Raw genomic sequence first — 16,497 nt, 5'->3', positions numbered from 1 at the left:
ATAGTGTTTGCTAACTGCAGGGTTGGCTAATTAACTGTTTCACTGGTTTCATGTCCCTTTAATTCTGTCTAATGTTCCTGAGATGGTTTCTTTGTCATTTTATTTTGCTCTCTGTTTAGTCTGTAGTTGCTCGAGGTTTACTAAACAGAATACAAGAAGAAGCATCTTACGTGCCTGTATACATAAACTTCTCAGCTCAGACATCCTCTTCGCGGACACAAGAGATAATTGAGTCTAAGTTGGAAAAGAAAAGGAAAACCATTTTAGGTAATTTTTGTTTTTACTTCATTGTAGTAATCTAGGCTATTTCTGATAGAAAATAGAAAATCACCACACTGTGTCTGAAAGAGCTCTGAAGTAGACATCTGTGCATTGAAAAAGTCTGTTTTTAAAAAAATAATTGTTAAAGGAACAGAAAGGTCATTTTATATATTTATAGAATAAATCAGCTATTAAGCACTGCGTTGCAAGAAAAATCTACATAACAATAAGAGTTTAAAAAAACAAAACATTTAAACTGTACCTTTTTTAGAGCAATCTAGAGAAAACCCTCTTAGTATATTTATCCTGTGCCCCATGCTGTGGCCAATTAGATGTCAGATGTAAATTAGTTAGTGCACTGATTTAAGCAATCTCTGTGTAGCATGCAGTCAGGTCAGGGAATCTGAAACATACTTAAAGGAACATGGATCCCCTTTTTTTCAAGATTCAGATAGTACATATTTTAAACAGCTTTCTAATTTATTTTCATTATCAAATTTTCTTTATTCTCTTGGTATCTTTTTGTTGAAAAGCAGGGATTAAGTTTAGCAGTGTGCACTTGTCTGGAGCACTATATGGCAGATTTTTTTGCAAGAATGTGCAAGTGCACTAGATGACAGCACTATTTCCTGCCATTTAGTGCTCCAGTCGCCTACCTAAGTATCTCTTCAACCAAAATGTCCTGGGAACTAAGCATTTGATAATAGAACTAAATTGGAAACTTTTATATAATTGTGTGCTCTGTCTGAATTACAAACGAAAAGTTTTTATTTTCATATCCCTTTAAGACTTATGCGTTTGTGTCCATATTTTTCAAGAATGGAGGGGGGGCAAAAAAATTAAAACTTTTCAAACAAAATAACATAAAATCAGTATATATGGGCATCCCCAGGAATTTATTGGGATAGAACAAAAATAATATGCTCAGCAATAATAATATTAAATGCTAACACACACACTTATCAACAAACGTGGGATTTCTTCAGTTAAAGGGACATAATACTCTTATGCTAAATCACTTGAAACTGATGCAATATAACTGTAAAAAGCTGACAGGAAAATATCACCTGAGCATCTCTATGTAAAAAAGGAAGATATTTTACCTCACAATTTCCTCAGCTCAGCAGAGTAAGTTCTGTGTTAGAGTTATACTCAGCTGCACCCAGCTGCAGGTAAAAAAATAATAAAAAAAAAAAAAGAAATGAACAGCAGCCAATCAGCATCAACAGTGCTGAAGTCATGAACTCTTTTACTGTGATCTCATGAGATTTCACTTAACTCTCATGAGATTTCATTGTAAACTTCCCTACACTGAATAGGGAAATAAGATGAGAGTGCACAAGGCTCATCCCTTCGGCTGTCCCGGGACAGACATACTGATTTGTTGCTTAGAAGTCCTTTACAATAGGATGTGGCTACTGAGGAACTTTTGAGGTAAAATCTCTTTCTTTTTTACATAGAGATGTTCAGGTGATATTTTCTAGTTAGCTTTTTACAGCTATGCTGCATCACTTTCAAGTGTTTAAACATTTGGGTATTATGGCCCTTTAAGCTACAGTTTGCCATCATGGAAAAAGGCACAGACAACTATATAGATAGAAAGGGATAGAAAGGTCAAATACATTTGCTACTGGTTACCATAATACACCTAAGTGTCATTACATGACCTGCTGGCCACCCTAATTCAGGTAAGTAACTGACGGTAACTCACAAAACACAGTCCTTAACTCCTTGGCTTTTAGTGACTTACAAAATATGGATAAAGGGATAGGAAAGTCAAAATTAAACTTGCATGATTCATATAGAGCATGTCATTTTAAGACACTTTTAAATTCACTTCTATTTTCAAATTTGCTTCGTTCTCTTAATTTTCCTTGTTAAAAAATGAATATATAGATATCCTACAGTAGTGAGTGCTGCTAATTGGTGCCTGTGCACATTTTTCTCTTGTGATTGGATAACTAAATGTGCTCAATTAGCTGCCAGTAGTGCAATGCTGTCCCTTCAACAAAGTAAATTGCAAATTTGTTTAAAATTGTATGTTCTATCTGAATCATATAATATAATGTTGTGGTTTACTATCCCTTTAAAGGGACACTCTAGTGCATATTATTATTATTATTATTATTATTAATAATAATAATAATAATAATAATAACAATTATTATAAATTTAAAAAATAGCCGTAGGTGAAATGGGATGCTTCCTGTCATTGCCCTTACTGTTTGTGTGAGAGGAGCAGATAGGGTGATCTGGGGGATGTGTGTGTGTGTGTAGGGCAGGTAGGGTGAGCAGGGGGCTGTGTGTGTGAGAGAGAGAGGCAGGTAGGGTGAACAGGGGGCTGTTTGTGTAAGAGGGGCAGCTAGGATGAGCTTGGGGCTGTGTGCTTAGGTGTGTGAGAGACAGGCAGATAGGATGAGCTGGGGTCTGTGTGTGTGAGAGCGAGAGGCAGGTAGGGTGAGCTGGGGTCTGTGTGTGTGTAGGGCAGGTTATGAAATTATATTGCAAAGTTGTTTAATTATGCATAATTGTGTTTATTTTTTTACTATGCAGTAGAGTAACACCTTCCATTAACCCCATATCATCAGCTAAGAGGCTGGGTTTGAATTTTGCATATTTTTACAGTCTCTTTTGCATAAGTGTGACAACACTTTCCTTTTATCAACATGAAACACTAAGTTAGTGTGCTTATTTAAATGCAGCCAACAAGAGATTGGTAAAAAAAATATATGTATATAATGAACATGTTTGCTTTTCTTGCCTTCTTTCAAACTGGCATTATCTTTTTATGTATAAAAATGGCAAAACAGCTTTGCTTAACTCTGTCTTGCCCGAACAGTGCTAAAACAAATATTCTATCCACTTCAGACTTTTAGTAATTGTGTACCGGATTAAAGGGACACTGAACCCAGATTTTTTCTTTTGTGATTCAGATAGAGCATGCAAAGGTAAGCAACTTTCTAATTTACTCCTATTATAATTTTTTCTTCATTCTCTTGCTATCTTTATTTGAAAAAGAAGGCATCTAAGCTAAGGAACCAGCAAATGTTTTTTCAGGACCCTGGACAGCACCTGGACAGGTTGTTCACCAAAAATGGGCCGACATTTCTAAACTTACGTTCTTGCTTTTCAAATAAAGTTACCAAGAGAATGAAGAACATTTGATAATAGGAGTAAAATTAAAATTGTATGCTCTATCTGAATCACGAAAGAAGAAAATGTGGGTTCAGTGTCCCTTTAATGGTCTTGCAGTTGCTGCCGGTGTAATCTGTTTTAATTTTTTGTCATTTTTTATTATGTCTTATTAATGATATTACATCCAGTGGTTTGAGTTAGCTTGTATACCACAGCCTCTAATTTATTTAAGTGGCTTCATTCAGATGCATTTTTCAGAGCAGTGTTTAATATTTACATGTGCTAATATTCTTAAAAACATTATTAACTTGTAACTAAAGGTAAACGATATTGCCAATTAAATAGCGTACAATTAAATAGTTTAGCATCTTTTTCAAACTCACTAATGTTTCTTTATTCCTTGCCCCCCAGGCCGGGGTTCTGTCGAAAACTCCAATCTGTTGTAAACTGCAATTGGATCTAGTACACATGTGTACACGCGTGCGTGCGTGTGCTCGCCATAAAGGTTTCTGGGAGTTGAAGTAATTATTTTCAACATCGGTACTCTGAGAGGTCAATATGGCGCTTGTGTTTTTGCGGACTGTTCAGCACTGGGTGGTAATGGCGGGTGGGGCTAATGTAACCGGCGGCCCAGTTTTATTTATTGTTTTGACATACATGATGTCGTTTTAATACGGTGGATATTAAAACTACATCATGTCACAAAAATAAATAAAATTTTGGGGCAAAGTAAGAGCAACAGACTGAAAGCACTTGTTCTGTGTGGTAATGGTGGGCGGGTCTAAGATAAACTGTGGCCCTCCGGGCATTTGCCCGGTATGCCCTATGGTCAGTCCGGGCCTGTATATATGTATATAAGCATATACATAATGTATATATTTCAAGTGATAACACAGTCCCCATAGACTGCTATGTAAAGGCAATTATCAGTGCCATTTTTTTTCAACACCCCATATCCGCTCACTTTAACCCCTTATGTAATGCTTTGTGCAGTTATTTAAAAAAAAAAATATGCTCATATATTTTATTTATAAAAAGGAACTATACTTTTTTTTATGGGTGCAATTGGAGAACATTTTTTTAATTATGAACTGATGGTTAATTTCACTGAGAGTAAGATGCTACCGCGAGCTTGCGGGAGCATTAACCAGCCACTTGTAATGGCTGGTTATTTAATGTGCGCCTCTAAAAGAGCAGATTTGCCCCTTTACGGGCGCATGTTAATTTAGCGCTCCACTTGTAATCTAGCCCTATATAGGAGTTGTCAGCAGGTGAATCACAAGGAAGGGTCTGCACTACATGACTTTTACACATTGCTGCTGTTCAATAGCTGTTTTTGCTTGCTGTAATTCCCTAAGTGATTTATATGCCTGTGTATATTTTAATACATTTGTTACCTGGTATCCAGTTTTGCAGGAGGTTTTTTAAATAGAGCGCTATAACCAGAGCGGATGAGAGCTCTGCACCACGTGAGTAGAAACTCTGCAAAGTAAAAGTCTGCTGAATTATATTGAAAGCAGAATCACGCTATGAATGTATCTGTTTCTTGTTCTCTTTGAGGTTGATCCTGATTGGAATTCCCAATAAAGATTTAATTGGACTCCTCATTAAGGACTCTAACATTTGTGTTTCCAATCCTTGGTCTGTATAATACATTATTATTGGTTTGGTAGAAACACTATTATTGATTTGGTAGAAAGTAGGAAAATGGGATGTAAACTTTAAACAAATAAAGTTATAGAAAAAAACGACTGCGTCCCGACAGGGCTAAAATGCAATAAAATCAATATCTAAAATTTGACAAAGTAATAAATATTAAAAACAAACTGAAATAGAAAAATAAAATGTATCTATTAGAATCAAAAGTCTCTATTGATACAAACCATAATCCATGTGGCAAGAAACCGAAGCCGTTTTACAAGATGGCGTCCTGGAGATATTCAATCTGTACAAGGACAAGGAGATATACCTAGTGAAGTACGTACGAACAGAAAGGCCAAGCCCCGCACAAATAGAACTACTTACAGGATAGAAGATCTTTTAGGCATTGAGAGCACTAATGGCTCGTGCGATGTGGATATCCAGGATAAAGATCTGAGCACTCCTACTGCTCCTTGCCGATGTGACCTCTCCCAGTGATGCTGATGATGTCACAGTGGTGTGTGATTCAGACGGATAGAACCGGCACTTCTCTTCACACTAACTGCCAGGAAGCCACTCAATTCTTTATTGGGGAGGGACCTGATGTTAAATCCCTAAACATATAGCATACCACAGATGCTAAAATGCTGAAAGTAGTAGCTTTAAAGGGATTTTAATGTCTTTAAATACACTATTATGTTTTACACTCCACTTAGAATATAAAATATAATATTATTTATTTTTCTATATCAGTATGTTTTTAATATATATTACTTTGTCATATTTTAGATACTGATTGTATCGCCTTTTAGCCCTGTCGGGGCACAGTCGTTTTTTGTATAACTTTATTTGTTTACATCCCATTTTCCTACTATTTGCCACTCTTAGGGGAGAGTTTATCACTACTGCTAAGAAGTTGTAGCTCTAGCGCTTTCCAATTCCTATCCATTCTTTGATTTGGTATAAACCCATATTTATTTATATATTTTATACATTATATGGTTTCATATTTTATATCCATTTTTTAGGTTTCTGAAAGAAAGTTATTTTTTAAATTGAATTTCCTTAATGGGAATTAATAGTATGTAATGAGTTTATTTATGTGTGTCCTTAGTTCAGTGTCTGAATTAGTAATAGGGTTGTGGTCCTAGACGTTTCTGCCAGATTGTCTTAACTTTTATTGATATTACTTAAAGAACCACTCAGTATAATTGCATACTTAACAAGTGCATAATAAAAAGACAAGGCAATCACACCTACTCTGAATTTCAAATAAGCAGTAGTTTTTTTTTGTGACAAATTTATATTTTCTCCCATTTTCCGGCCCCCTGTATCATGTGACAGACATCAGCCTATCACAGACTAGTATACGTATACCCTGTGAGCTTGTTCACATGTTCAGTAGGAGCTTGGTCCTCAGAAAGTGTGAATATAAAAAGACTGAGCAAAATTTGATAATGGAAGTAAATTGGAAAGTGTTATAAAACTGCATGATCTTTCTGAATAATAACGTTTATTTTGACCTGAGTGTCCCTTTAATAAAATAAATGCCTAGTTAGTGTCCTTCTAATCTGTGAAACTGGATCTTTTTTTGTTGTTTTTGGCTTACTTTTTGGCAAATTTATCAAACGCTGGATGGGCTATAGTTTGCAGACTCACGTTTATTTATAAAGCATTAGTTTACATTACTGCTTCCTAATCCCTTTATTAAAATCACTCCTTACTGATCTGACTGTACAATTGTACTGTAGTTGCATATTATATTTTGCACACTTGATGGCGATAGATTCCAACTTTTAAAGATTTTATCTCATTCAAAGGTTTATCATAGTTTTAAAGACAAAAAGCTTTTTAATTTCTCTGTTATGTAACAATTTTCATTCTTACCTATGCAAACAATTATTTTCTTAAAAAAATATATCCATTTTGATATTTTACAATTAGATGCATATTAATTTATCTGTAAATCCATTACTGTTAAATGTTTAAAATATTTGGGAATAAAACTAACAAAAATCTATCAGGAAGTGCAACTAATAGATATGTATCTATCGCTCCCTGGGTGAGGGGACCACTCTCACAGAAACAGTTGGCAGACAGGGCTGTCCATTTAAAAAAAAAAAAAAAGCAAACATAATTAAAATACCACAAAACATTTTAAAATATTTTCTTTTGAGTATTATGTCCCTTTAACTAGTGTTTTAGGCATCTCCGTGGTGGTGGTGTGTGGAGGGGGTGCACTGGGAACTGGGGAGGGGCAACCAACCGTGATCATCTATCAATCAAATCAATCATCTATCAATCTATCTAACTATTATATATATATATATATATATATATATATATATATCATCTATCTATCTGTCAGTCTATCTTCTATCTATCTATCTATCTATCTATCTATCATATATCTTCCTATCTATCTATCTATCTATCTATCTATCTATCTATCTATCTATCTATCTATTTTCTATCTATTATCGATCTATCTATCTATCTATCTATCTATCATCTATCTATCTATCTATCTATCTATCTATCAATCACATATGGGAGAGTTTTGTTATTCCATTAGTTGTTCTTTGGCAATGGAAGTCATTAGAGGCCCTCTACTTTTGTCTGTGTGCCCCCCATTCATGGTTTCTGGTGATGCCTCTAACTAGTATTTACTCTAAAATTTGCAAAAAGGTTAGACCTTTCTTAGTTTTACATTACAACATGGGTGCATGTTGTTTGAGGTTCCTTAATGGGGGGTGCAGTGGGAGCCAGAGGCACCCCTCTAACCATGATCATCCTTACTAATGTGATGTTTCTCCACCACTATACTGTATGTGAATTTATCTATCTATATAAAATATATAGACTGCACTCGCTGGATTTCAGACAAACTTCAGTATTTCTTTATTCTGGTGACGTTTCGAGGATAATCTCCCCTTCCTCAGACCAATAATCTTGGTGTGAGGAAGGGGAGATTATCTTCAAAATGTCATCAGAATAAAGAAATTCTGAAGTTTGTCTGAAATCCAGCGAGTGCGGTCTGTATATTTTCTATTTGTTGCCCCTGCTGGCACCCTGGTTGTTGTCATTTTTGGTTAGTAAGAGTGCAGTTCCTAACATTTCTGTGTGTGTATGTGTATATATATATATATATATATATATATATATATATATATATATATATATATACAGTATATGTATGTCTATGTGTATCTGTCTATATCTATCTATATGCAGTGAGGGAAAAAAATATTTGATCCCTTGTTGATTTTCTACGTTTGCCCACTGACAAAGAAATGATCAGTCTTTTATTTTAATGGTAGATGCAGTGAGAGACAGAATAACAACAAAAAAATCCAGAAAAACACATTTCAAAAAAGTTATAAATTGATTTGCATTTTAATGAGTGAAATAAGTATTTGATCCCCTATCAATCAGCAAGATTTCTGGCTCCGAGGTGTCTTTTATACAGGTAACGAGCTGAGATTAGGAGCACTCTCTTAAAGGGAGTGCTCCTAATCTCAGCTTGTTACCTGTAAAAAAAGACACCTGTCTACAGAAGCAATCAATCAATCAGATTCCAAACTCTCCACCATGGCCAAGACCAAAGAGCTGTCCAAGGATGTCAGGGACAGGATTGTAGACCTACACAAGGCTGGAAAGGGCTACAAGACCTTCGCCAAGCAGCTTGGTAAGAAGATGACATCAGTTGGTGCGATTATTCGTAAATGAAAGAATCACAAAATAACTGTCAATCTGGAGCTCCATGCAAGATCTCACCTCGTGGAGTTTCAATGATCATGAGAATGGTGAGGAATCAGCCTAGAACTACACGGGAGGATCTTGTCAATTATCTTAAGGCAGCTGGGACCATAGTCACCAAGAAAACAATTGGTAACACACTACGCCGTGAAGGACTGAAATCTTGCAGCACCCGCAAGGTCCCCCTGCTCAAGAAAGCACATGTATAGGCCCTTCTGAAGTTTGCCAATGAACATCTGAATGATTTAGAGGAGAACTGGGTGAAAGTGTTGTGGTCAGATGAGTCCAAAATCAAGCTCTTTGGCATCAACTCAACTCGCTGTGTTTGGAGGAGAAAGAATACTGCCTATGACCCCAAGAACACCATCCCCACCATCAAACATGGAGGTGGAAACATTATGCTTTGGGGGTGTTTTTCTGCTAAAGGGACAGGACAACTTCACCGCATCAAAGGGACGATGGACGGGGCCATGTACAGTCAAACTTCAAGAAGAAGCACATTAAGGTCCTGGAGTGGCCTGGCCAGTCTCCAGACCTTAATCCCATAGAAAATCTGTGGAGGGAGCTTAAGGTTTGAGTTGCCAAACGCCAGCCTCAAAACCTTAATGACTTGGAGAGGATCTGCAAAGAGGAGTGGGACAAAATCCCTCCTGAGATGTATGCAAACCTGGTGGCCAACTACAAAAAACGTCTGACCCCTGTGATTCCCAACAAGGGTTTTGCCACCAAGTACTAAGTCATGTTTTGCAAAGGGGTCAAATACTCATTTCACTCATTAAAATGCAAATCAATTTCTAACTTTTTTGAAATGTGTTTTCTGGATTTTTTGTTGTTATTCTGTCTCTCACTGTTCAAATAAATCTACCATTAAAATTATAGACTGATTTCTTTGTCAGTGGGCAAACGTACAAAATCAGCAGGGGATCAAATAATGTTTCCCCTCACTGTATATATATATATATATATATATATATATATATATATATGTCTATGGCTTTATCTATCTATCTATCTATCTATCTATCTATCTATCTATGGCTGTCTATCTATCCATCTGGATACATATAGGTGAGTTTCCTTATGTCATTAGTAGTTCTTTTGCATTTATTAGAGGCCCCTCTACTTTTGGTTGCGGCCCCCACATACATGGTGATGCCTCTAGTATTTATCCGTAAAGGCTTTCCATTAGTTTTTCATTACCTCATGGGTCCATGTTGTTTGAGGTTCTAATTTCCTGAGATGAACTGTTTCATATCTAATTTTATCCATGAATCTTTTCTTATTTTATGCAGGTGCTCCGGGTAACAAAAGAGTCATCATATTTGTTGATGATTTAAACATGCCAAAATTAGATCGATATGGTTCTCAACCGCCAATTGAACTGCTGCGCCAGTACCAAGATTTCCGAGGGTTTTATGACAGAGAAAAAATGTTTTGGAAAGAAATACAGGTAAATTGTTTTTATTTAGCAATTTCATTGGTATTTTAAACGTGCTGCTTTTTATGTAAAGATCATGTTTGTATTGTGAGCAACCTGGAACAATTCTAACAGTACGTTTGGAATATATATAATTTTGAAGTAATATTGTAAATACATTAAGCTTCCTCTCGATACAAACAGGATATTGAAGGATATTGGCTGTACGAAATAAAATTTGGCAATATCGTATGATATAAGGTTACCTGCTGTTAGATAATACGTTTTATGGGTGGTCCTTAAAGTATAGGCGGTCTATAAATATGAGGTTTGTGTTATATCTTCCAAATACTAGGAACACATTATATTTAAAGGGGCAGTATTCACTACGAGATTGCAATATAAAATGCTTAATAATGCATAATACAACAATGTATTAATATATATGTTTTGGCCCTTTTTCCTGTATTGTAAGGCTGAGAAATGTGAATTTTTTTAGTCCCAAAAACTGAAAGAGCACATGATAAGCTTCATAAGCCTAACCCTGCTACATAACCATCCCTAATTTACAGTTTGTTATCTTGTTCATTTCTGCTGAAGCCAAACAATAGAGATTTTGATAACAAAATAACAGTGGCAAACCCTGTAATCTTCAGAATCAAATCCAAATTGACTCTTCCAAAAGAGGAAAGTGATGGATGGACTTTGACAACTGAAAAACTATTAAAGCAAAGTGTCAATCTGTTCTAATGTATTTCATAATTGGCTGGCATGTTAATGTATTGGAATACTGTAGAAAAATGTTGTAAGTGCAAGGTGTACTTAAGACAGAAATGAATTACCTATACCCATTTGACAATCTGGCTCCACAGAGATGTTTGTGTCTATTTTTTACTTTCTTATACCAGGCTTCAGTCTTTAACTGCCAATTATTTCAGTAAAAAAGAGCTTAGCTAATTAGTCTATATAAAATGACTGCTTAAAGGGATAGAAAAATAAAAATAAAACGTGCATGGTCCAGATAACTTGCATTATAAAGCTAGAGCATGTCATTTTAGGACATTTTTAAAGTAATTTATCATTTCAAATTTACTTTGTTCTCTTGATATCCTTTGTTGAAAAATAATATGTACATATTCTACACTACTGGAAGCTAGGTGGTAATTAGTGACTACACACATTTGTCTCTTGTGATTGGCTCACCAAATGTGTTCAGTAGGCTCTGCAGCTGACTTTATGTATGTCTTTAATCCCTTGTGCAGGGGTTAAACACGCAGTTATATATAAGCAACAGTGCAATACAAAAATAAAGATTTTTCTATTTGCACTGTTATATCCCTTTAATTTTCACCGTTTCTTTCGGGATAATTTTTATTAGTGAGAGGAAATCCCAACATTCTCTTTCATGATTTGGACAGAATATACAATTTCAAACAACGTTCCAATTTACTTCTAATATCACCTTTGCTTCATTCTCTTGTTATCCTTTGCTGAAGAAACAGCATTGCACTACTGACAACTAGCTGAACACATCTAGTTAGCCAATCACAAGAGACAAATGTGTGCAGGCACCAATTAGCAGCAGCTACCACTGGTGTAGGATATGTGCATATTCCTTTTTAACAAGGGATACCAAAAGAACAAAGCACATTTGAAAATAGAAGTTAATTTAAAAGTGTCTTAGAATGACATGCTCTATCTGAATCATGCAAGTTTAATTTCGACTTTCCTGTCCCTTTTATGGTCTAGTGTAGAATTAGTTTTCCTTTTTCTGCAAATACAGTTATGCTTGGATATGAACATGCATGACCGGACTTTTATTCCCCTAATACTAATGAACTGTCTCTTCTTGATGTGATAGAAAAATCATTACTTTCTTGTAACAAAAAATGTAGTTTATTTTTTCTGCTCTTTTGTCTGAGCAAATATTCTGAAAACCTTTGTATAGAAGATTTTAAACTGTATTTGTCAAAAAAATAATTTCATTCTCCCAGCTTTATTCAGATATTTGTGTTCCTAGAGCCAGAGAATACATAGTCCCTATAAATATCTACAAGGTTGTACCCCCTGGTAGGGCTGGCGTAGTTCTTATCTTTTATCTGTTTGCTCCATTTACTTCACAGCACTCCTGGGGAACCCAAATAGCAAATACAACCCAGTGTTCAAAATGCAATCTGTTATAAATGTAAAGTATGTGCACAAGGTAACATTTATATAGTCTGGGCTGCAATCTCTAGTGAGCTTATTCATTTTATAATATTATTATTAATAATAATGTTATTGTTTTGTTGTTATTATTATTATCATTAGTAGTAGTATTATATATGTCAACATATTCTGTGTATGAAATCTGTGCTGTTGAATGTTATACTGTCCAACAAAGGAAGAGAAACTAATTTATCTGGCTGATTCATTTGACTCCATAATGATTACTTCTTAAAACATGGGGGCCGATTTATCAAAGCTTCAACTGATATAATACGATGGAATCTGCTTGAATCTCACGTCATATTCGACGCAAATTGAATCAGCCGTAATTAACAAAGCATCAACATCGTCAAATGTTGAAATTTGACATAATGTACGCTCCCGCAATCTGAATCCGACGCAGATCGATGTTGCGTCATTCCAGATGTTTTGAATTCACATTCGACTCTATTGCCAATTTATCAAACATTCAAGGACGCGAATGCCATAGAAACCAATGGGAGTCTGAAAACCCAGAAAGGTTATGTTAGATGCTGCAGGAGAATGAAGCTTATTACATAGTTATGTAAATTAGAAAGTTGATTATAATTGTATACTATTTCTAAATCACACAGAAAACAAAGACACATGTTTAGTATCTAAATAATATGTTAAATAATAATATTATAATCACATATAATTTCAAGGGACAGATTCATTTCAAAAGTAGTTTTAATGACAGGTAATGACTGTCTGGCAGCAGGACTAGTAGATATAGGGATACAAATGAAATAAATACATTACATACTATAGCTAACTTCCTTTTTTTGATCAATCTAATTTCACCATGTTTAACGTATGTAATACAAGTCCCACTGCATTTTGCACCAAATTTGACGCAATACTCAAACTCCTAAACAACCCACAAACTAGTGACATTTTCCACCACTTTTGATTGGGAAATGCATAATCACATGATTTATGACATCAGCCAATCTGATTTAAATATACATTATATGCTATCACTAACGAATCAAATTGCTTGATACTTGTGTCATTGATCACTCATCAGAACTTGTAAGTGCCATTTATTACATTGTGTATTATACTTTGAAAGTATGTATATGTGACATTAGTATTAAAGTTAAACATTGATGATGACATTAGGACACTTTGAAAACAATGTTTAACTGATTTTGAAACAGTACAATGCAAAAAAAAAATAAACAAAAAGAGTAATTTAAAAATTCACCATGAATTATATTGAAAACACATTATTAACACATTATTTGATGATTTACTTTGTGAATTTAATGTATTTTTTAAAATATTACACTCATTTCAAATATGATGACTGCAACACACTCCAAAAAAAAGTTGGGACAGTCGAAAAAGCATTTAGTAAGCGTTTGGGCACTGCTAGACCAGAGCGGGAGCGAACTACATTCAGTTTAATGGCACGATATGTGCAGAATTATATAACATTATTTTGTAGGTTTACTGCCCCTTTAAGCTTAGCAAGTGGAGTTTTCCCCCATTCATCCATTATGCATGTCTTCAGCTGCGCAATAGTACAGGGCCTTCGTTGCCTTATTTTGGGCTACATAATCTCCACAAATTCTCTACTATTTGAAATTTTTACTCATCGGACCACAAAATACGATTTTACTGTGCCACTGTTCATCTTAGATGAGACTGAGACCTGAGAAGTTGGCAGCGCTTCTGGACAGTGTTGATTTATGGCTTCTGCTTTGCATAGTAAAGCCTTAACTTGCATCTGTGGATGCAGCGGCGAATGTAGTTGATTGACAAAGGTTTAAGTATTCCTTAGCTCATGTCAGGATATCCATTACAGACTCATGATGGTTTCTGAGACAATTAAGTCTGACGGTTCGGAGATCATGTGCATTCAGAAGTGGTTTTCGGCCTTGCCCTTTAGGCACCGAGATTCGACCAGATTCTTTGACTCTTTTATTTTGCACTGTAGAAGGTGAAATGCCCCAAATCCTACCGATTTATCCTTGGGGAGTGTTGTTCTCAAATGTATTTTTTTTAAATATAAAAACCAATTTCAAATCTAATGACTGCAACACATTCCAAAAAAGTTAGGACAGGGGCAATTTAGGACTAATAGCGATGTGACAAGTTGAAATAAGAGGGTGATGTGAAACAGGTGAGGCAATTGTGTAGAATATAAGGAGCCTCCAAAAAAGGCCTGCTCTTGAAGGACTAGGTTATTAGGTTCTAATATAGTCGAGGGTCATTAACTTTTTCGGAATTGGGGGTTATGTATATATATATAATTGTCAATAATCCCAGAGTGATCAGATTGTATGTATTGTTTTAAGTAGGCCAAATCTTAGGTAGCGAAGAGTTTAGGAAGTAGTAGTTGTCTCGGATTTCTAGTCCTTTTTTAAAAAAAAAAAAAGTAATCTGATTTATCTACAAAAATCCCCATTAGACCATATAGGTAGAAAATCATTCGATACGTTTTGTAAAGGGAATTGACCCTTCTGATTGTTAAATAAATAATCATTGTTATAATGATCATCTTTTCTCTTTACATAATGTACAAATTGGTTTACTCATCAAATATCAATGTTATGACAGCAGTATTATATATACAGTATATCCCTTTCAGTATCATTTGTAAAGGGTGCTTGTATCATTACCTAGCTTTGGCAGGATTCTCCTGCATCTCACTGTCTTATTTGACACAAATTGTGCATGATGTGTTTTTTTTTTTTCTCCCTTAGGACGTAACAATTGCAGCTGCCTGCGCTCCTCCAGGTGGGGGTCGTAATCCGGTAACTCCACGCTTTATAAGACACTTCAGCATGTTGTGCCTGCCAACGCCCTCAGAGCAAAGCCTTAAACAGATTTTTCAGGTCAGTGACTCCTTCAACTCAACCACAAGGGATATACATTACATACATTTCATGTCGTTTTAAGATGAAATCACTTGATTTTAGTTCTTTTCTAAAATAAATAAATAAATGAAAACAGTTTGTATCTACAAAAGAATATTTTGAAGAAGTGGAAGAATCATATGTATTTTTACATGGGGAGTTATATACATTTAAAAGGTTTTCTGTATACTATTTTTCTGCAGCCGTGGATGGCTTTAATGACAAAATGCTATAATTAGTTATTTCCAATATATTACTTGTATATTTAAACATATTAAAAACAGAACATGCAATATGATCACAATTTCTTCGATCTCTTGGTATACTATGTTGAAGAGCAGATTCAGGAGCAGCAATGCACTACTGGGAGCTAGCTTAACACATCTGGTGAGCAAATGACAAGAAACATATACAATATGTGCAGCCACTAATCACCAGCTAACTCACAGCGGCAAATTTCTATGTATGCTCTTTAACAAAGGCTTGCAAAAGAACAAAGTACATTTGATTATAAGTAAATTGGATTATTTTTTTTTAAAACTGTAAAATCTATTTTAAACATGAATGAATAATTTGGGGTTTCATGTCCCTGTAACATTGCATTTTGAATTTGCTATACTTGCTTTTATCACTGACAATACATTATGTAATCCTTAATACAATTCTTGCAATTTATGTTAATATGATCTCAATTAAAAAGCTCTTAAACGAACGTAAAACACTTTATGATTGTATTACAAAATTTTAGTAATGCATAGTAAAAACAACTTTGTTATCTAAAGTTTTATTTTAATTTAAGTTCTAAAAATGAGGGTTTTCCAATGCTGAAAATTGGAAGTGCACACTGCAGATCTGTCCCCAGCTCGCCTCAGCATAGGTGATAAGATAAGATACTGGAACAGTTTTTCTACTAAAATTATTGTGACAATCCTTGTGTACTCCAGTAACAAGTCTGGAGTAGATATGTCACGTGAAAGATCTTTAAAAAAACAATTGCATCAAAGTGTTAATTAATTCTGAAAATCTTCACTCTTGGTCAATATGTAACTCTGGTAAAAGACAATAGACAATTCTTGTCATTACAAGGTCTTTAATTTCCATTTATAGGGGCATATTTATCAAGCTTCGTATGGAGCCTTCAGGCTTCTAAAGACCGCTGCTCCATAACCTGTCCGCCTGCTCTGAGAC

The 16,497-nt window shown here is 35.0% G+C and overlaps 1 protein-coding gene across 1 annotated transcript in view; it reads left to right on the top strand.

Annotated features, from left to right (window-relative positions):
- The window catches only part of DNAH6 (dynein axonemal heavy chain 6), a 482,313-nt gene that overhangs the window by 162,162 nt on the left and 303,654 nt on the right, over positions 1 to 16,497 (top strand). Inside the window, exons 38-40 of the mRNA XM_053703293.1 lie at positions 120 to 267; positions 10,089 to 10,246; positions 15,157 to 15,288. Of these exons, the coding sequence (XP_053559268.1) occupies positions 120 to 267; positions 10,089 to 10,246; positions 15,157 to 15,288 (438 nt within the window). The remainder of the gene's footprint in view (positions 1 to 119; positions 268 to 10,088; positions 10,247 to 15,156; positions 15,289 to 16,497) is intronic.

This window comes from Bombina bombina, chromosome 2 (assembly GCF_027579735.1).
Source record: "Bombina bombina isolate aBomBom1 chromosome 2, aBomBom1.pri, whole genome shotgun sequence".
Lineage (NCBI taxonomy): Eukaryota > Metazoa > Chordata > Amphibia > Anura > Bombinatoridae > Bombina > Bombina bombina.
Note: the sequence above shows the minus strand (reverse complement) of the source record. Positions and strands in the feature narration are given on the sequence as shown.